The 20,687-nt window shown below is 48.2% G+C and overlaps 2 protein-coding genes and 1 long non-coding RNA gene across 3 annotated transcripts; 1 reads left to right on the top strand and 2 right to left on the bottom strand.

Annotated features, from left to right (window-relative positions):
• The first annotated feature begins 91 nt into the window (after positions 1–91).
• On the top strand, positions 92–8,557 carry AKIP1 (A-kinase interacting protein 1). The gene is made up of 6 exons (XM_004279211.4): positions 92–195; positions 410–637; positions 1,119–1,199; positions 3,529–3,633; positions 4,972–5,043; positions 8,111–8,557. The coding sequence occupies exons 2-6, from the start codon at positions 416–418 to the stop codon at positions 8,252–8,254; spliced, it is 624 nt and encodes a 207-aa protein (XP_004279259.1). The 5' UTR covers positions 92–195; positions 410–415; the 3' UTR covers positions 8,255–8,557.
• Positions 2,508–6,117, bottom strand: LOC125965254 (uncharacterized). Its single transcript, XR_007478942.1, has 2 exons — positions 5,749–6,117; positions 2,508–3,933 (listed from the first exon to the last, which is right to left on the bottom strand). It is a non-coding gene; the product is annotated as an uncharacterized LOC125965254 (long non-coding RNA).
• C8H11orf16 (chromosome 8 C11orf16 homolog) lies at positions 8,324–20,588 on the bottom strand. The gene is made up of 6 exons (XM_004279271.3): positions 17,122–20,588; positions 15,725–15,881; positions 13,699–13,933; positions 12,405–13,061; positions 9,686–9,906; positions 8,324–8,937 (listed from the first exon to the last, which is right to left on the bottom strand). Exons 1-5 carry the CDS (start codon positions 17,286–17,288, stop codon positions 9,686–9,688), a joined length of 1,437 nt encoding a protein of 478 aa, XP_004279319.2. The 5' UTR covers positions 17,289–20,588; the 3' UTR covers positions 8,324–8,937.
• Positions 20,589–20,687: the final 99 nt, after the last annotated feature.

Genomic DNA, 20,687 nt, shown 5'->3' with positions numbered 1-20,687 from the left:
GCCGGCAACCCGCTCACAGGAGCAGCGGCCGGGACACAGTAGGCTTGTCCTGTGAGGGCCGCACGCTTCACCGCCCCCGCCACGCCCCTCGACCCCGCACCGCCAATGGCCTGCTGCGCCGGCGCAGCATGCTCCAGGCCCAGCCCTCCCTCGACGACTGTGCGCTGAGCGCATGCGCCTTGAGAGGCCGGTTGGGTGAGGGATTCTTAGCGAGGGAGGGGGAGACGGAAATGGAGGGTCTCCGCGCGCATGCCTTCGCCCCTGACACCAAGCCCGCTAGAGAGCGCGTTGGGCGGAGCCGGGGGCGGCGGTCGCCGGGGAGATCAAGGCCCTGGGTCCGACCCCGAGCTGGAGCGGGGTGCCGGAGGCCCGCTAACCCGCCGGTGTTTGTGTCTATGTGCCCTCGCAGGGAGACATGGAGAACTGTTTGGCGGCCGCGGCGCTGAACGGGGTAGACCGACGTTCCCTGCAACGCTCGGCTAGGCTGGGTCAAGAAGTGCTGGAGCGGGCCAAAAGGAGGGCGGTGGACTGGCATTCGGTGGAGCTTCCCAAAGGCAGCGTGGGGGTCATTTCCCGGGAGCGGCCCTACAGAGAAAGAGGGCTGGCAGCCGGCCCCCATCGCCTTCTCCCAGGAGAGGTGAGGGCCCCAGTGCTGCGGGACCAGCCCATTCATTCGCTCAGCAGCGGCTTGCTGAGAACCAGGGCACGCCACACAGCAGCACCCGAGGGATCCTGTCCTTGGCGGAAGCTGTTAAGTATCAGGACAGTGAACCGGAAAGCCTTTTGAAAACTCTTGACGTTTGACAGATTCCTATTGGCTAGCTTTAGGATACCGCTGGAGACCGCTAGTGCTCGGCCCTGGTTGGTTACTTTTTACAACAATTCTTACAGGCTACCGTTTGATATTAGAGGAAAGCCAACAAACCTGTCTTTGTCCTGGAAAAATTGCATGTCTGTGTATTCCTTTTAGAGTTGGAATTCTTTCTCAGTAAGAGCCTTTTACTGACTTAAACGAGCAGTGGCCTTTCAAAAAGTAAAAAGGAAGGTATTCCCAAAATGACTTCCTTCTCCAGTAGGGAATACAGATCTCACCTGTGACTTGCCGTTTATTCACATAGAGAGAAGAAAGACACCCAACCCTCAGTGCTTCCTTCAGAACAATGGCTGAATTCATGGACTATACCTCAAGTCAGTGTGGGGTAAGTTGGTGTAAGCCAAAGTCATGCCCCTGATCTGCCTGCTGATGGATCACAAAGTGGATTTTTGTGGAATTTAGGGAGAATCTGGAGACTGCCTGTTCACCCTGCCCTGCCTTCGTGGGCAGGTTGTAATCAGCCAAGGGTTTAAACCAGGTGATAAATCCAGGTTAGAATTCATTCAACAAATATTGGATGCCTAACTTTAACTGTTATGAGGATACAGCAATGCACAAGCCAGAAAAGATCTGCCCTCACTATTGTTGGGGGGGGCGGGGCTTATTTGCTGAATTCCAAAACAAGTCCGAATATTAGCGGTATTTAAAACTTTGAACTGAATTTTTTTTTTTAATCAGTAAGATCGTTCTAAACTGGAACCGAGCCTCTCTGTTTTCAAAGCAAAAACTGAAACAGAATCCCTCCATTAGATCTTAATCTCTGTTCCAAGTCCCTGGTAAGGTGGTGTGCTTTTGTGTGTGTGTGTGTGTGTGTGGCCACACAGCATGTGGGATCCTAGTTCCCCAACCAACTTGCACCCCCTGCATTGGAAGCACGGAGTCTTAACCACTGGCCACCAGGGAAGTCCCCCTGGTAATGTAGTTTTTAAGTATGCCCCTTTGGGTCCATATCACTTGTTGGCCACAGAGGTGGTTATGTGGCACAGATGCAGTGCCCTCATCAGAGGTAGCATGGCTTAATGGCAGGAGCAGCCTCCCAGGAATCAGACCTGTGTTCTGCCACTTTCTGGCTATAATGCCTTAGGCTAGTTAGTCTCTCTCAGCCTTACCTTCCCACATGGTACAATGATGATGTTTCAAGTCCTTTCCAGCCCTTCTAATCTGTTTCTTTGGTTTCCCCTGAGAGATGAACACCAGAAAATTGTCATAAACTGTAGCACAGGGTACTTATGTGAGATTTTTGGTCCCATTCATTGAAGTGGGTGAACAAAGGTTTTAAAGGCCCTCTTCTCAAAACCATACACTAAGGTCATCTTTAAGTACTTTCAGGGAATGTTGAAGGCAGGCAGCCAACATTCAAGAAAATCACCTGCATGGAAGGTACTCTCTGTCTTCTAGGAATTAAAACAGACTCTGTGGTCTCTTCCAGCCTTAACATTTTATGATTCTTATGTGTTTGTAAGGGTGCTTGGTCTGTACGGCAGAAGGAAGAGAATACCTTGTTTCTGTCCTGCTTTTCAATTTCATAATGAATATTAAGTTTCAAAAAATCTCTAATACTTCTACATCTTTTATAAAATCCTTGTGACTCCAAAAATAGGATTCCAACCAGTGAGATACAGTTCAGAGAGTATTTTTATGTTATTATTTTGTTAAATGGTTTTAGAAAAATCCATAACTTTGGCTCTACTATAAAGTGATCAAGTTAAACACTTTGGTTCATGGTTCAGTAAAAGGAATAATATTTGTCTTTGGTTTGAGGTTTAGCAAATTGGTGTTCTTCGTTTTGGTTTTCAGTTCATGCTTTAGTTCAAATCTCCATTAAGGAATGGAGGCTCAGAACCTCTCAGCTTTCTAGAAATAGAATTAAGACAGTGTTTGAGTTTGCTTTCAGAATTTTGGAGCATCCCCTAAATTACATCATTAGAGTCATGTCCTGACATGCTTTCCCCAGCTTCTCATTCTTTTGGTCTCTTGCCTTAAACATTGTCCCTACCCTCTGTTCAAAGCAAGCAGGCTTATGTTGTCCTCATCATTAGTCACAATCAGGGGCAAGTCTAAGGTTAACTTTGAGGGGGAGGAAGGAAGTGGACAAGAAAAAAACTGCATTCTGATCCTTTGGATTATTTTTGCTTAGATCGGAGTCTTCTCCCTCCCCTCCTCCGCATGGGGAGAACGGCTGCATAGCTGTTGGGTTTATGTTATATTTCTTGTTGTATTTCTAAATCTCAAGGAGATGCACCTCTCTCTTCTCTTGTCCTTGTCTGAGACTTAGTAAACCCAGACCTGTTTGTCAGAACTTGTCATGAGAGGAGATGAAAGGGCTTGTGTATTTGACCTCGGGGTGAGGATGTTGTGAAAATTATTTAACCTGGCAGAGAGCATGGTCCTACCCAGCTTGAGTTGCCAGAGTTCTTGCCCTACAGAGGCAGCAGATGGCAGCAAAGTAAGGCCAAGTGCAGTTTCCTTCTCTGCAGCCACTTTACACGGGCTAAGATTTGTTATATGACTTCAAAGGCCTCTCAAGAGGGCAGGTAATTTACCTTTGCTCTCTTGCCTCCCTCCTTAACCACATTTGCCCAAGTAACAAGGAGTTTTTTGAAAATTTGACCAGTCTATTTGGTTACCCAGCATCTTTCACATTACTTCTCCAGAAATATTATTCATCTGTGCCAGAGGAAGGAGGGGCAACCCACGTCTATCGTTATCACAGAGGGAAGTCGAAGCTGCACTTGTGCTCGGACACTGGGAATGGTCAGGTATGTATCCTCAGCTGTGCTGTGCTGTGCCCTCAGCTTCCCAAGATAGGAGGCCTTACATCTTGGAGCTCCTGCTGGATTGTATTATTGGATGCCTGGGTGACTCAGCATTACAGCGCTCCACAGAAATCTGTCACCTCCCAGCCTTAGAGAACTTACAGCAATGAACATGAAATAGGAGTTTTTGTCCAAAATAAGATATTAATGCCACTGTCGGATCTTCAGTTGAACCTGCAGTCCTGGGCCAAGGGATTCTTGGACAGGCTTAACAAAAAGCCTTTCAAATATCCTCTTCTGCATCTAGGGATATGAAAGAGATTTTTAATAATCACATATTTCACTCTAAGGTAGTGATAAGTATCATGTCTTTGGTAATTTTAAAAAAGGAAATGCAAGGTGGGGGTTTCTTTTAACAAAATGCTTTTCCTAAAGATAACAATTACAAGCCTCTCACTGCAAATTACCTGTATTTTACCACATGTCACTCTGGGAAGCCAAAGACTCTACTTGTTGAACTGATTCAACAGGAGTCCTTTGTTGTTGTTTCTGGGGAGAGTAGGCTTTTTTTGCTTTTGTTTTTCTTTTTAAACTCCCCTGGTTGTACTCAAAGATAGCAAACTTAAGTTCAGAGTCTAATCCACAGGTTGGATTCCTGACTTCTCTGGCCTGTGGGTTTAGGGAAGGGACGGGAGAGTGGCCGCAGGGATGTGAGCCATCCTGTTTCCCTGGCCTGGGGTACAAGGGATAGCACCAGAGCCTGGATCCTGGGCTTCCTCTTCTGCCCTGGCCTAGGCCCTCTTAAGAGTGCTTGACCCTAAGGGAGTTACATGTGGGCAAGAGTCATTCGTATCCCTCCCATCCCTTCCTATAAGACGTAAATTGGTGCCTCTAAGGGAAATTGACTTTCTCAGTTCAGCCTCTTCCCCTCTAGTACTCCCACTGCTGGGAGAACCTTGGAAGAGAATTCTGTTTTCTGAGAGCCTGTTAAATGTCAATCACTTTTGCACTTTAGATCTTCCTTACAGCATAGTATGCCGAAGCTATAGACTAGGAAACCAAGGCATAGAGAAATTAATCTGTCCGTCTCAGTAAATGACAGAGATAGGATTCAAACTCAGGTCTATCTGAGTCCAAATCCCATGTAAGGATAAAAGGTAATCATGGTAAACATCTGACTAAAAATACTTTGCAGAATTCACTAAAAGCCTTAAGAACTTAGGTGACAACTTGGAAAACACTGACAGAACAATTGTTAGTTCCTAATTAAGTAGGAAAAATTTTCTACCATCCAGAAGTCAAAGTTTGGGCCCTAATCAATGTTTCTACCTCACTCTTCAGAGAAAAGACACCCCCCTTGGTGTCAGAGGCATCCGTCAGACGTCAGAGTGTGCGCTAGAGGCATCCCAGCCTGTGAGTACAGAACTTCTAGGGTACTGGGCTCCACCACCACTGCAATTCCATGAACTGATCTGGTTACTATAGGGTTCTTTGTACTGGATCTATAGTATTTTTAAGTTGGGATATTTTTACCCTTGGGGACAGTGTACAACATTTTAGTTCAGTGTAAAATTATGTTTTCTTGGTATCCTTCCTTCACTTGAAATTTCAGGGCTACTCTTTGTGCCTGAACTCATAGTTGCGGTTGGAAAGAATGCAAAGTATTCATATCTCCATTCCTACAGCTCAGCTGGGCTGGCACTGGGTCCTGTTGGAATTCCACCATCTGTTCAAGCAGCAGGAGGGGCCTGACCCTCCTGCTTACAAAGTGAAAACCATTGCTGAAATTCTGAAATGTATACATTTGGTTAGATCAGGTTCCAAAACATTTGAAGGGATTTGTTCCTATTTTCCGCAAATGTTTCTCTGTGAAAACATACAGTGATGTTTTTAGGATAAAATATTCATTAGTTCATGAACCCACGGAATCTTTTGGAACTTGGAAGAGCTGGAATTCTGAGGAATGGAACTCTGGTGTGTTGCTGCAATAGTTTGCTTAATTTTTGTTTGCATACAGTGTGCTACTAGCCAGGATTCAGAATATACTAGAGTTAGTAGCAACTAAGACTATTCTGCTTTTAGTACAAGTTGTTAGGCTTAGATGCCTCTAATACTTACTGTATTTTGGTAATGCTAATCTTCCTGATGTTCACAGTGTAGGAATCACAGAGGCCAATCTTGCACCTTTTATGCAGACAAATGAAGCATCCTTGGCTTTCTGCAATTCTGATACAGCTGTATTTTCTGAAACCTTTTGTTTATTTTCATAGTTGATGACTAATAAATAGTTGTGGCATTGTCATACACATTCACGTCAGTTAAATGATGATAAGCCTCCAATTTTGCAGTAACTGGGCATGAAAGGATATAGCATAAAGCAGCTTCGGAAAACCTTGGCTTCAAATCTATTTGCAAGATGGAAAGAGAGGGAGTTTCATAAAAGTATAAATATTATCATTTATTCCTCCTAGCAGAATTTACTGGCAGTAGTTTGGTCCACCTGCCCCCCACCCCCAGGGGTGGTGTAGAAATGACAGCTTCTGCCTGTGGCTCCTTCTGAGCATTGAGTAAGCATTGGTAGTGGTCTCCCAGTTGTGGGATAGGCGCTTGGGCTCTTAATTACAGGCCCTTTTCTGGTTTGTGACTTTGCTCTTTGGCCATTTGAGCTGAGACCCTTCCTCTGCCTGCATATCTGCCATGACCACTTACCAGCCGGGCATGAAGTCTGTCCTTGGAGAATGGCTTGTGCTCAGCTCAGCTCTAAACATAAATCTTTCCACTAACTCCAGCTTCCAGTGTTTTGTAGTATCGATCTTCTTTGACTTACGTCCTGATAAACCCATTGTAAGTTGAAAATATCATAAATTGAAAGTGCATTTATTTTTTTATTTTTAAATTTTTATTTATTTATTTTTGGCTGCGTTGGGTCTTCGTTACTGCACGCGGGCTTTCTCTAGTTGCAGTGAGCAGGAGCTACTCTTTGTTGCGGTGCATGGGCTTCTTATTGCGGTGGCTTCTTTTGTTGCAGAGCACGGGCTCTAGGCACACAGGCTCAGTAGTTGTGGCACGCAGGCTCAGTAGTTGTGGCTCGGGGGCTCTAGAGCACAGGCTCAGTAGTTGTGGTGCACAGGCTTAGTTGCTCCGTGGCATGTGAGATCTTCCTGGACCAGGGCTTGAACCCATGTCCCCTGCACTGGCAGGCGGATTCTTAACCATTGCACCACCAGGGAAGTCCAAAAGTGCATTTAATACACCTAACCTACTGAACGTCATAGCTTAGCCTAGCCTACCTTAAACGTGCTCAGAACACTTACATACCCTGCAGTTGGGCAAAATCATCTGACACAAAACCTACTTTATAATAAAGTTTTGAATAGTTCATGTATTGATAATTTATTGAATGCTGTACTGAAAGTGAAAAACAGACTGGTTGTATGGGTGCAGGATGGTTATAAGTGTATCAGTTGTTTACCTTCGTGATCCTTGTGGCTGACTGGGAGATCGCTCACTGCCGCTGCCCAGCATCACGAGAGAGTATTGTGCTGCACATCACCAGCCCGGGAAAAGATCAGAATTCAAAATTGGAAGTACGGTTTCTACTGAATGCGTATCACTTTCACACTATCGTAAAATCAAAAAACCATAAGTCTGACCATTATAAGTCGGGGACCATCTGCATAGGAGAACCGGTCTCCCAAGGGAGGGCTTTAGCCAGCCAGCTGACTTTCTGCATGACAAAGTGTAATCTACTCCTAGTGTTCTCAGCTTTAGGTGAAAAGAAATGTTCCATCCTCCTAATAATGAACTTAGCAAAGCACAGTTAAAAAGAATACTTCTCGGGCTTCCCTGGTGGCGCAGTGGTTGAGAGTCCGCCTGCCGATGCAGGGGACACGGGTTCGTGCCCTGGTCCGGGAGGATCCCGCATGCCGCGGAGCGGCTGGGCCCGTGGGCCATGGCCGCTGAGCCTGCGCGGCCGGGGCCTGTGCTCCGCAACGGGAGAGGCCACAGCGGTGAGAGGCCGGCGTACCGCAAAAAAAAAAAAAAAAAAAAAAAAAAGAATACTTCTCATTATCCCACAGCGCCTTGCCATTACTGCTGATCTGTGATAACAAGTGCCACTGCCTACTTTTGAGCCCCAAAGCAATCGTCATTAGCCTTTCCCTCTACCTGATTCTTAACCTTTCTGCTCCAACCAGAGTGTTCCTTTTATGATCCTTCATGTTCCTATAACAATTTAGTGTTTTCACATACATGCTTATTTGTGAGCTAATTTTAGAAATAAGGAAACAAGCATAAGGAGAGGCTGAGACTGGCCTAAATGGCAGTCCTATTACGTTGCCAAGCCAAGCCTTGAAAGCAGGACCTCCATCTCCCACGTTAGTACCTCACTCCATCACACACAGAGGGAGCCGGGTGGAGGTGCCCTGACGGCACTGGTACATAAAATCTCTAAACTGCTAATATCCACTTTTCCTTCCAGGCTGAGAACATCTCTAAGGACCTCTACATAGAAGTATATCCAGGGACCTATTCCATCACTGTGGGTGTAAATGACTTGACCAAGAAGACTTACATGGTAGCAGTTGATTCAGGACAAAGTGTGGACTTGGTCTTCCCCATATGATGTTGACCATCACAGACATCGCCTTTTTCTTGTTTGTTTTTTAAGTATCAAGAAGAATAAAGCTACCATTATATCCTCTTAAAGTTTACACATTAATCCTGCTTTTAATGCTGACTGTAGAGGGTCAGCCTTCCTAGGAACTGGAGTTTGTCTCTTTCAGTGCCTATTTTAACTTGAAAGTCCCTTCACCCTCTTCTGCCTGAAGTAATAATGTAATGATGCTGTCTGAATAGTTTTTACTGCTTGCTTTCCAAGTAAAGGTTAATTATGATAATAAAGTGAGAAATTTGGAAATGAAGAGAATTCCTTTTTATTGGCATTAAGAAGTCAAACAAAATGTTGCTCATGTACAACTGAGGCTTCATGAAAAGATGGCAGAGAGGCTGTGGACACATTTGCCCAAAGCAGGCCAACCATGTTCTGTAGCTTCTGTGGAAGAGGCATCCTCAAGCAGATTGCACCAGGCCCCTGGAAGGGAGCCCTCGCCAGGGCCGCCACACTCCTGTGCCCCTTAGGACAGGTGCCTTCCTGCCACTTATCTGCAGGGATGTCTTCCTGGGGTGAAGATGCTGCTGCTTATTGGACTATCACCTGTGGCCTGCACTGTACCATTTCCATAGAAGAAGGCCTTGTGTCAGCCACTTTGTAACTAACTCCTCCTCAGGTATCTACTCTTTAGCTTCCTACAAGAGAAAAAAAAAATCCTGAGAGTCTTCTTCTGACTTCAAAATCAGTGACTTTCTATCCTTAAAATTACAAAGTCATTGATGTGTCCTAAACATCTTTAAGCTACCACACCAACAGTATTGTTGCATCTCTCAGTTTAGTTGCCTAAGGAGTCACCTCATTTTGAACATGTCTTTCCTCAGAAAAAAGGCCAGTATTTTATATGATGAAAACAAAGGTTTGGGGACCTCCCTGGCAGTCCAGTGGTTAAGACTTCACCTTCCAATGCAGGGGGTGCGGGTTCTATCCCTGGTCGGGGAGCTAAGATCCCACATGCCTCACAGCCAAAGCACCAAAAAAACATAAAACAGAAGCAATATTGCAAAAAATTCAATAACAGACTTTAAAAATGGTACACATAAAAATATATATATATCTAAAAAAAAGAATACAAAGGTTTAAGTAGAGCTGTATTCGCATTCCTAGCAAAGAACAGACTCTCACGGACCGAGGGCCTAGTAAAGCAGGCCCATGCCCACCACCATAGGGTAGAGGGGTCAGTTAACTGGGGATCCTTGCACCCCTAGTGATGAAATTCGTGGGTTCTGTAAGCCTTCTGAAATCATATGCAAAACTGTGGGTGTGTGCATTTTTCTGGGAAGAGGGGCCATTGGTTTTATCATTCTCAAAAGTGGTATGACCCCAGAAGGTCAAACAACCATGGAAAGAGTCCTTCAGAAGCCCCTTCCCAGCCATCTGCTTTACCTAGATCCTTGGGGCTTTTCGTTTAGGGGGAATTCTGGTCTCCTGATGTGCCGCAGTACCCCGACTCAGTTTTTTGTGTTCAGCTTCCTCTGGCAAGATCTGTAGTGGCTTCATGCCAGTGGCTTCCAGGACCAGCTCCCTGGGACTCCCCGCTGCTGCAGTTTTCACTTTCTGTTGTTTGTTGCCCTTCTCTTCTTTCCCGATGTTGCAAAGTCTTGTTCCTAAACCCAAAATTCAGTTAGTTGAATATGCCACCATTTTGATGGGATTAGACTTGACTTATGTAGAAGTGTATCAAGGATCACAGAATCCCTTAACTGTCTGAACCCTGTTTCAGTCATAAGCGAGGGTGGAGAGCAGCATGACTGCTGGCATGAATCCTGGCCCTCTAGGACTGTTAGGTTAGTCTCAGACAGTAACCTCACTGCCTGCAACTAAAAGGAGTCAAAAGTGTGGAGGGCGGAGGACCCATACAAGAGGATCCTTAAGAGGTAGAGCCTCAGACCAGACTGTGAAGCATCAGTGCTTAATGGCAATCAAGCGCAGTTAGGAGAAGCAAAGCAGCACATTTCCTTAAAAGGATACAAGATCTGGAGGGGAGAGAAGAAAAGCTCTGGTATTTGCCATTGTTTCTAGCCCAGGCACACACGTCGTTTTACAAGCTTCACCTCACCAGTTCACCTCGCTAGTTAGTGTGGTGTGCAGCACTCCATCTGGGACGGGGGCTGGAGATGCCCCTTTCTCCACGCCCCATGCAGGCATACTCTCCATAGCTTTGGGTGCAGAGATAGGACCTGGCAGAAGGCAGGCTCACTGATTCTCATGGTTCAGCTCCAAGAATTAACCTTTGCCCAGAGCATAACAAATGATCCAGTACCTAGAGGAAAGCCAGGCCAAGTACCTGAAGATACTATATTTCTCCTTATAGCCAATTATTAGAATGTATTTGGGTGCGGGGGAAACTTTAGAGTGGATCTGTTTAAATATGGTGATGCGGGGAGAGAGGCTGAATGTAGGTGTGGGTGCGTGGGTAGTGGCGATAAGAGCGGTGTATGCTTGGGGCCAGGGAAGATTTGTTTGGCCTCAGTCAGGTTTAGAACCAGTCTGGATAGAACGCCATGGAGCAGGCCACAGCCATGGGAATGCAGGCCTGGAGTCTGGGGCAGGTCTGACCGCCATGGCTTCTGGTTACCCCACTGGCATTCCTCTCCCTGAGACTGGTCTCATGCCACCTCAGTTGCTGCCCCAGAGACTCCTCCCTGTTGGAGAGATACAGCTTTTCTTTCTCCAGTCTGTGCTGAAGCAGGAGGGCAGTGGAAGCTATGGAGAATTTAGCTTGAAAACTCTAGACTTTGGCACCATTTTCTTTATATTATCACTTGTTGGAGGGCATACCCTGTAGAAACAGCTGCTTCCAAGCAGCTTCTGCCAAGGCCTTTCACTGCAAGGAAAGAGGCCCAGGAACACCTATCCCTGCTCCCACCTTTATATTTTCAATACAAAGTGTCCTCTCAGGGAGGGGAGGAAGAGCCCAGCTGGTCATAGCTATAGCTTCTCGTCCCTCTACTTATTTCCCTCTCAGAGGTGGGGGAAAGATCGCACACCTCGAAAGCCAAGGGAGGAACCTCATCTAAAATACAGCAGCAGCCAACACATCCATCCCTGCCCACTCCGAAGCCCAGGGGTCCAGAGGAGTCCCCCAAGAAGGTTTCTCAGTGTAGAAACAATTTCTCAGCCTCCTGGAACTGAAGACTAATAAAGGCCTTACTCCTGGTGTAAGATTAAAATCCTCGTGGGCTGAGAGGTCCTTCTGGTTGAGCAGCTGTCCTGAAAATAGGGCAATGGCTTCCCATGGGGACCCACAATGAGTCCCAGTGTGGGCAGTGCCTACAGATCCTTATGCCCTTAGCGGTGGTATTCTTTAGCCCTCAGTATCCCTGCCCCAGAGTGGATGTTCATTTAGTTCACTGAGGTTGAATTAGTCAGCACAGGGCCCCAAGAATCTAGTCTAGGGCTGGCTTATCCAAGTCACCTCCTTCACAAAGCTCTGCCGGCTGCCTTAGGCGTCTGCTCTTTCTGGGCCCCACTGGGAATTTAGACCGCACGGCATGAGGCATATCAATGATACACTGCTCTAAACCTACACGGGCATGTTGCTTGGGTAGAGAAGTTTGGGGATGGCTGCAGGTTGCCGATGACAATGACACTGCCTCCCCTCTCAGTGGTAGAGTGAGACGCATAAGGCTGTGCCTGGTTCCTCCCGCTCTGACTTCCTAAGGGGCCCATCTGGAGAGTAGGGTCTGATGGCCAGTGTTTAAAGACCCGTTTCTGTGCTTCTCAGGGTGCTGAAAGACTCCAGTCAACACCTGGAGGCATTCTGACTGTACATCTAGAGAAAAATCAATGCCTCCAAGGAAAATGAGGGAGGGGAGGGTAGAAATGGACAGTGGCAGAGTCCTGCCGGTAGAGACTAGTGAACAAAGAAAAGACAGTTGTCAAATAGGGATGCAAACCTTAGCACAAAGATCTGCCCATCCTTTCTTGTTAGGTTTCCATTTAATCAATAAAACCCACGTTTCCCTCTTATCACAGCCCCTCCTTTGACATGACTAAGTGTTACTTCCAATCCCAGCACAGCGGACATGTGCATCAGATTCCTGAGAGACACATGGGAGGGAAGGGAGCAGGGGCCTCAGCCCTGCCTTAGGAAAAGGTCTACCTGGCTTCCTGGGATGAGGCTCGGACCCGTTTCTCCTCCAGTACCTCCATTCCGGCTGGCAGAGGCCACCCTGCCTCCTTGGAGACTCCTCAAGAAGGATGGGGGCCGTGTTGCCTGTGCTGTCCACCAGCAGCCTCTGGGGAAGGCCCATCTTCAGCTCATTCTCCCGATCCTCCTCTTCAGAAGAAGAGGAGGTAGAGGAGGAAGAAACAGCCATGGGAGCCTGCACTGCTACTTCTTCCTCCTTAGGACCCTCAAGGGGCAAAAGCTGTGCTGTGGGCTTCAGCTCCGTCTCTGGATGCTCTCTGGCTGTGACCCCTGAGGTTCTGGTTAGAGGCCACCAGGTGGGTCCAGCCAAGGGGCGGCAGCAGAGGCAGCCCCGGCCCAGCAGCTGGCAGCAGACATGCGGGTGGCAGGGAGGGCACAGGAATGGAGCGCTCAGAGGAAGCCCGCCGGTGACACATCCAGCGACCGGCCCCACCAGAGAGCAGCAAGGGGCCCAGAGGAGGGGCCTGGGGTGCTCCGTGGTGAAAGGCTTGTGCAGCCTGTCCACAGCCTTCTTCCAGACAGCTGGGGGCACCCACCTGACCCCTCCAAGAGGCACAGGAGCTGTCCTGCCATTCCAGAAGTGAACAGTAATTTCTTCTTCTTTGGATGCTACATAATAGAAAAGGTCACCATTTTGTTACAGTCGCCTCTTTCATATCATGGGATAAGGGTTCTCCTCTCCCCAGAAGCAAAGCCTCATCACAGCCCCTCTGCTCTGCTTCCGCCTGTGTGCACCTCTCCCTGGAGAGCCTGCCAGGGACATTCCTCACCTGCCCCATGTTTACTACCCCTTCCTGTGCCGCCATGTCTTGGTTTTCACGTCAAAACCAAGAGGCATCCGCAGGTGGGGGAAGGGAAGGAGAAACCTCCTTCTGTCGCTTCTCTGAACACAACGATGCTGACTGGCTGGCCTCGCACAAGGGGACTGTCCCAGTCCCTGGACGACTTGGTGGGGGACCAGTCACGAGTACTGGTGTGACCCCAGGATAACCTCACCACACCATGGGTTAAGTAACCAACATAGACATAGTAGCCTTGGGCTATTTTGCCCTGATAAAGAATATTTTATAATCTGAAAAATATGATTTGTCTATCTGTGGCCACCCTCAGGACGAAGCTGCAAGTGAAAGGGTAAGGATTTTTTAAGCCTCTAAGACCCCTAAGCTGGAGAGACACCCTTTGCTCTCTCCTCAGCCTGATCACCAGCCTGGCTCCTGGGGACTGGGAGGCCAGAGCGCTCCCTTACCTCTCTGGGGGTCTCTTGCCTCCAAGCCCAAAGGAATGGTGCCGGGGCCATAGCACTGTTGGTCTGGTCCCCAGAGTGCCAGCACCTTGTCCCCAAGGCGCAGTGAGTATTCCACGGATGGCGAGAACTGAATGACATCTTCCTCCAAGACCACGCTCTGCCGCTGGGCTGGCAGCCCTGGGCATGTGACAAGGGGAGCCTCAAATTCCACCAGCAGGAACCCCTGCCTCTCCAGCTGTGGGAAAGAAAACACTCAGAATAAGACCTGGCATTAGGAAGTACTACAGGGGGCACCATGGTTCCCTACAACGCCTAGGGCCAGACCCAGGGTCTCCCTCGCACGCGGCAAGGCCCGGTTAGGGAAAGGGCAGGGCCAGGCGCTGCTCGGGAGCCCACTATGGCAGAGACAGGCTGGCTGTGAGGCGGACGCTCTTCCCTCTGCTTCTTGCCGTGGCAACTCTTGTTTATCACTTCTTGCCTTTCCTGTCCCGTGCTCTTCCTTTTCCTGTTTTGTTTTTATGGTGGTACACGGGCCTCCCACTGTTGTGGCCTCTCCCGTTGCGGAGCACAGGCTCTGGAAGCACAGGCTCAGCAGCCATGTGGGATCTTCCCAGACCGGGGCACGAACCCATGTCCCCTGCATCAGCAGGCGGACTCTCAACCACTGCGCCACCAGGGAAGCCCTCCTGTTTTGTTTTGTTTTGTTTTTCTCCTATCTTTATATTTGGTCTGCAATTCACAGGAGTAACCTGGGTCCTCTGGATCTTTCCCCAAGCACACCCCCTCCTCCCAGCACTCCCAGGAAGTGTTGTCCCTGTGTCCGCGGCCAGCCAGGGGTGGGGTATCATCCACAGGCCCTCTCGGGCGAGGACAGGCTGGGGCTGTTGGAGCAGCCCTCTGCACTGCCATTACGTCCATGAGGGGAGGCTGGGCAAAGGAAGCAAATGAGCAGCCTGGCAGAGAGGGCAGGAGAAATACTAAGCTAATTAAAAGAACAAGCTTACAAATTGACTTTCATCAAACCACTAGACAGGATCTATATTTGAGCAAAACCCTGTTAATATTTCATTTGAAATTACATATTAGTTACTTGAAAATGACAAAATGACTTTTGATTGGAAATTCTATCATTTATATATATTTTTAGAAATCACACTTGTTTTCCCTCTATGGATCCACATTCACAAAGTCTGACTCTTTGTGGGAAGAGAAAAATCCCAAAGAAGCAAGTAACCACCAAAGTAAAGCCCAGGCCTGGCCCCAGCACGCAGGCACTGTGCTCCTGTGTGGAGGGACACAGGCTTACACGAGGAACACACATTTTGCTCCTCTTTCCCTTAGGCTGGCGCCCATAATTTGACACACTGAATTTTCCTGAACAAAGTGCTTTTACTGTATATTTTCTTCACTGTTATGGATTGAATAGTTACCCCACCAAATTCATATGTTGATGTCCTAGTCCCTAGTACCTCAGAATGTGACCTTATTTGGGAATAGGGTCATCGCAGATGTAACGACTTAAGACAAAGTCACACTGAGTACAACTGAGTAGGGTGGGCCCCTAATCCAATGACTGGTGTCCTTACAAAAAGGGGAAATTTGAACACGGACATGCACCCAGGGAGAACAGCATGTGAATATGAAGGCCAAGATCAGGGGATGCTTCTACAAGCCAAGGAACACCGAAGATTGCCAGCAAACCACCAGAAGTTAGGAAAGGCGCAAGGAACAGATCCTCCCTCACAGCCCTCAGAATCACCAACACTGCCAACACCTGGACTTCCAGTCCCCAGAACCGAGAGACAATTTCTGTTGTTTAAGCCACTCAGCTTGTGCCACTTTGTTACCCAGCCCTAGCAAATTAATGCACTCACTGACATTACATTTTCACTTCTGCATCCTGACCATGGAAGATCTGTGCTTATCCAAGAAACTGAACTGCTGGGCACACACAGCTGAGGCATATCAGGTATGACAGGGCCATCCAGAGGAGCATATGGGGAGATGTTGGGACTTAGGGACTTGCCTCGGGAGCAGCCTTTATCTGAGCCCTGTAATAAAAGCCATCTGCTTCCCTTCTTGCCAGGACCCATGCGTCCGCAGCATCTCCACCTCTTCTCAGCCAGCCAGGCCCCTGCCATGCTGGGTCAGCAATGTGGAGACACGGGTCATAAGATGCATATCTGGGAAAAAGCAAACGGAATTAGGGAGTAGAGAAAACCAAGCCCTAAAACCATCAAGAAACACGTTTCAGAGTTAGATCTGAGCAGCGCCATGGTGTGTGCATGACAGATAAGGCAATATGGAACAGAGATCCATGTAAAGAGTGGCAATCTGTGACTTCCAGTAAGATAAGGTAAACTACTGGAAGGGGCAGAAGGAGAGGAGAGTGAAGGGAACCGTCGTTTGAGGATTGGGAATTGTTTCAAGGTAATCAGGGTGGGATTAGCTTTTATGTATTCTGGTTATGAGTGCTGGTCTGAGACTAGACAGCAGGCCAGGAAAGACTTCCAGGAAGGGAAATTCTGAGGCGGTGTGTGGGATTCCACGATGAGGCATGGAGGCTTGGATGGTGATGCCAAAGGAGCAAAATTGCAAGAAGGCTGAGCACTGTGGGGTAATAAGAGAGGAGGAGGTGTTTGAGCACAGGAAGCACAGAGGAGCTGACTAGGAGGCTGTGAGACAGAAAAAAGGAGAAGCTAGTTCTGGGAAATTTTGTGGACAGGACCAAGCTGTAGGGAATTGTTGAGTCAGGGTTGGGTTTCCGAAAAAACCTGTTTACTTTGTGGGCAAGCCCGGATACAGGCTTTGAATGAGATGGTCCACACAAGTGAATCAAGAAAGGGGCTAAAGTGTTCAGGCTGGCATGTCTCTAACCTGGGCAGACTGACTTGAATAGCATGGACATGAATCCCTGGGACTTGCACAACCTGTATGTGCTTACAGGCTGAGGTTCCTTTCCCCTCTTGTATTCACACTGTAGACAGCCAACTAAAGATACCATTCACAAAAAGCCAGGATAACTGAGGGATACTGAGGGAACTTGAGGAGGGACCTGGAGACCTCACCTTAGCGGTTGGTAGCAGAAACCCTAATTGCTCATGTAGTCCCATGGCAAGTCTCAGAGCTGATGGTAAAATGAGCTAGAAGTTTATAACTGATGATGCCTGACTGCCTTCCCTCACACATGCCAACTCTGACATCTGCCACTCCACTAAAAGGTGGGATGAAAGCCAGGTCAACCCTTGATGTCACTGGGAGTGCAGTTTAGACTAGGGGAATATTAAACCCCAAGCAACTCAGAGCCCACACGGTAAAGAACCCTTTCAGCCTTCCCAGGAAGCAAGCTCTCTCCCTCCTGGGCCATCTCTCCCACCATCTAGAACCAAGAACAGAGAGGAAAAAGGAAGCCGAGATCGATACCTGGTGAGAGGCCTCTGCCGGGTGAGCCAGGGTGCTTGGGAGGTGAGAGGGCAGACGAAGGAGAGTTCCCAGGGAGGAGCAGTGCCGGCCCAGGCAGGGGCCTTCAGGGTTGTGGCCACGCTGCAGTATTTGGGCAAAGGCATCCCAGGCCCTGGGGAGGAGTCCATTTCCTTGGGAGAAAACACCTGAGAACAAGCGGCACTATTATCTGAGTTGCTGTTTATCTGAGTTGCAGCCCACAGCCCAGGAGAGGGCGCCTGGCCGGGGCTGGGCTCAGCTCTGCGGTTTGCGGCCTCTCTGCGGGCGCACCCGGTCCCACCGAAGCGCAGCGTGTCCCCAGAATCACCTGCCCGGGGAGGCTCAGCTCAGGAAATAGGGGAGGGGTTGAAAGAGCAAGAGCTGGGATTTCAGAGAAGGATTTAGCTGTAGTAAATCCTTCACAGCCTGCTGGCTGCGTGCTCACTTCACCTCGGTGCTTCAGTTACCGCCCAGGAGATGAGATATGGAAAGCACCTGGCATATTTAAGTAGCTCAACATACGTTAGTTTTTTTCCCCCCATCTCCACCCCAGTTGTAGGGGCTTCGGGGGTAAGACCACACGCCCCTTCGCAAATCGTAGTCCTGGTGACAAACTGACCCCTAACCCAAGCCACAGACTTCCCTCCTAACCCAGTCACCTGCGGGACTAGACCGAGCTGAGAGCCCAGGGCTGTGGCCTCTGTAGACGTGCTCAGAGGCGACAGCTGCCACCCAGGGCCCGAGATACCACTCCGCTGGCCCAGCCCACCACGGCCCTGTTGAGTCTGCTCCTGCCCAAGTCCACAGCTCTGACCCCAAAGGGACTTATCACAGCCTCAAACTCCACCTCAGCCTCAGCCCCTTCCAACAGTTGGAGTTCACGGCCTCAGACCAACTGACTCCTGGTTGCCTAGCAGGTTGCCATGGATGCGAGCCAGCTGGGCCGAGGGCGTGTACTGAGCATGTGCAGAGGGGGCTGGGGCCTTAGGCCGCATGCGCGGGGCGAGAGTGTAGGGGGTAGCTCTCCGCCTTTCTGGGGAGGGGGTGTTGGCGGGAAAGGCCAGTGCGACCTCAATTCCCCAAAAGCTCGGGCTTCCCCTCTGCCGGAAGAATCCGTCACGGTGTGCAGCCCTCACGGATCCCAGGAGAGTCTCGTGATGGGGGGAGCTGGTCCCCCAGAGACTCAAGGCTATTGACCTGCCTTCACCCGGTGCGGGCAGGAGGCTGGAGTGGAGGGAACCACTGGGTGGCCTAAGGACTCTAAGCTAGAATTTGTTTTTAGTTTAAAAAAAAAAATAACCAAAAGTGTGGGCATGTTTGTCTGTAACAGACAGGACTGCTGAGGAGCAGAGGTGTAATGATCACTTGGGGTGGTGGGAGTGGACAATGGGGACCAAAGGAACAGAAGTCTAGATTCTGTTCTCATTTGAACATCCAGAGGAGGAGGCTGGTATCTGAGGCATCTCACAGTCATTGTGCACTGGCTGTGTGCCCAGCACTGTGTTCAGTGCAGAAGACCAAAAAAGTATGTAGGGACGTTTGTGGTTGTCTCTACCCCATCCATCCCTGCCTTCCACCAGTTCCTGTTTCTGTTGTGGCTCTGTGTGGTTAGGAGAGGCTAACTGTACCCCCCGATTCATGAGTGTCCATCAGCACATTCCATCCCCTGGCCACTAGGGCATGGGCATGTTCCCTTGCCTCTGGAATCAGAATGAATCTGTTGGAAATCCTGGGTTATAAACTTTCTTTTTCCTCCTATACATAAATAAGAAAGCTTGAAGTTCTGGGAGCTTCTGACAGTCTTTCTGGGACACTGAAGCTATTCCCAGAGAGGACAGACCTAAAGAAAACAGGTTCTTGGAACAGTGTTGAGCCCTGCCTAAAGGCGGCCCTACTGCTAGAAGTTAAGGTATGTAAACCAATAAATTCCCTTTATTGGTTACACCAATTTTTATCAGATTTTTGTATCGGTTGCCACCAAAAGCATCCTAACTGATGTCTACCCTCACAGAGCTTAATTTTGCAGCCAGGAGAACGACTGTTACCCTAAAGGCTGAGGGATTTAGTCTCTGGCTATGAGAGAAGGCTTCCTGAATAAGATAGGTGGGATTTCAATGGTGAAAGGAAGAAGGAGAATATTCCATTCCGTCTTGGTAGGAAGCAAGAGCTAAGACAGAAGGATGCATTTGCAAGACTGTGATTTTCTTTTTGGGGTGGAGGGAATGGGGTGTCATGGGAAAATCAAGTGTGGATATTTGGGAAGGGGCCAAATTGATGGGAGCTTTGAAAACCAAGCAGATAAATGTCAACAATGTCATAGTCGAAAGGAAGTTGTCATGGGGCTTGAGCAATGAAATGACATGAAACACTTTAAGAAAGAATATCAGAGTGATGATAGAGCCAGTTGAGAACAGAGCCCAGGAGGCCTCGGAGTTATCCAGACACAATGTGACAAGATGGGAATAGGAAAATAACACCACCAAATATTTCCTGATGCCTACCTGACTTGAATCACTTTGCTGGGTGCTAGGAATATAGGATGAATAAGACTGACCCCTATCTTCAAGGAGCTTACACTCTACTGAAGACAGAGATAGGTGTGCAAAGATAGCAGGAGTAAAGATAGCAGGATAAGAACGGCAAGGAAATATGTGTTCAAAATAAAGGAACAAGTAATAGCTGTGGTGGAAAGACTTCACAGAGAGGTGACAATGGAGATGAATGTGACAGTGTGTTGGAAGTCCTGCCTGGGCTTGGTGACAGAGGGGACGTGGGAGTTAAGGAAGAAGGAAGAGCTGAAGCTCATCATAGGAACAGAAATAGAAACATTTTGAAGGCAGACTCCAAGATAGGGGACGTTACTGTCCTTCCCACATTTTCTGGCCTGGAGAACCTGAAGAATGTTGATGTCATGGGCAAAAAAGGAAAAAAAGAGGATAATAAAGTTTAAAAATAATGGCTATGAAAACATTATGTGTTTTCATAATGTTTCACATTATGTTTTCACATAATGTTTTCATTATGTTTCACAAGCACTGTTAATACTGATGATAAACGTAAGGGGTAGCTGCTTTTCCTATAATTCTCATTCTGTGGATGAAGAACTGAGAAAACACAGTGGGGATGCAGCAGAGTCAGAATGTAAACGGAGGCAGTGTGACTGTGGAGCCTGCACTCTTAAGCGCAAACTAAGCTACCTGAGGATGTCTGCTGCATGCAGGAAAAAGATGACTCTGAAGTAATTTCAAATGACAACAAGGTTTTGTTAACTACTTTTGCTTTAGCCCCAAGATACTTCCGCATCACATTATGAGTGAGGTATAGATTTCTCGCCAACTCCAAATAATAAAACCCACCAAACTTTGACAAATCCAGGGAGGTTCACTGTGATTGCTTAGCATGAAGCGTCTGCAAAGTGCAGTACAGGCATCGAATAGTCATTAGTCTTACAATACTTTTGTGAGTTTCTCACAGCTGAGACTCTGGCAAAGTGTGCGAGAAGGGCAAGGTGAGAGATATAGAGAATTCTAGGGACTCCTGCTTCCCTG

Source organism: Orcinus orca, chromosome 8, assembly GCF_937001465.1.
Source record: "Orcinus orca chromosome 8, mOrcOrc1.1, whole genome shotgun sequence".
In the NCBI taxonomy this organism is placed as follows: Eukaryota; Metazoa; Chordata; class Mammalia; order Artiodactyla; family Delphinidae; genus Orcinus; species Orcinus orca.
The sequence above is the reverse complement of the archived record's forward strand: the minus strand, read 5'-3'. Positions and strand labels throughout refer to the sequence as shown.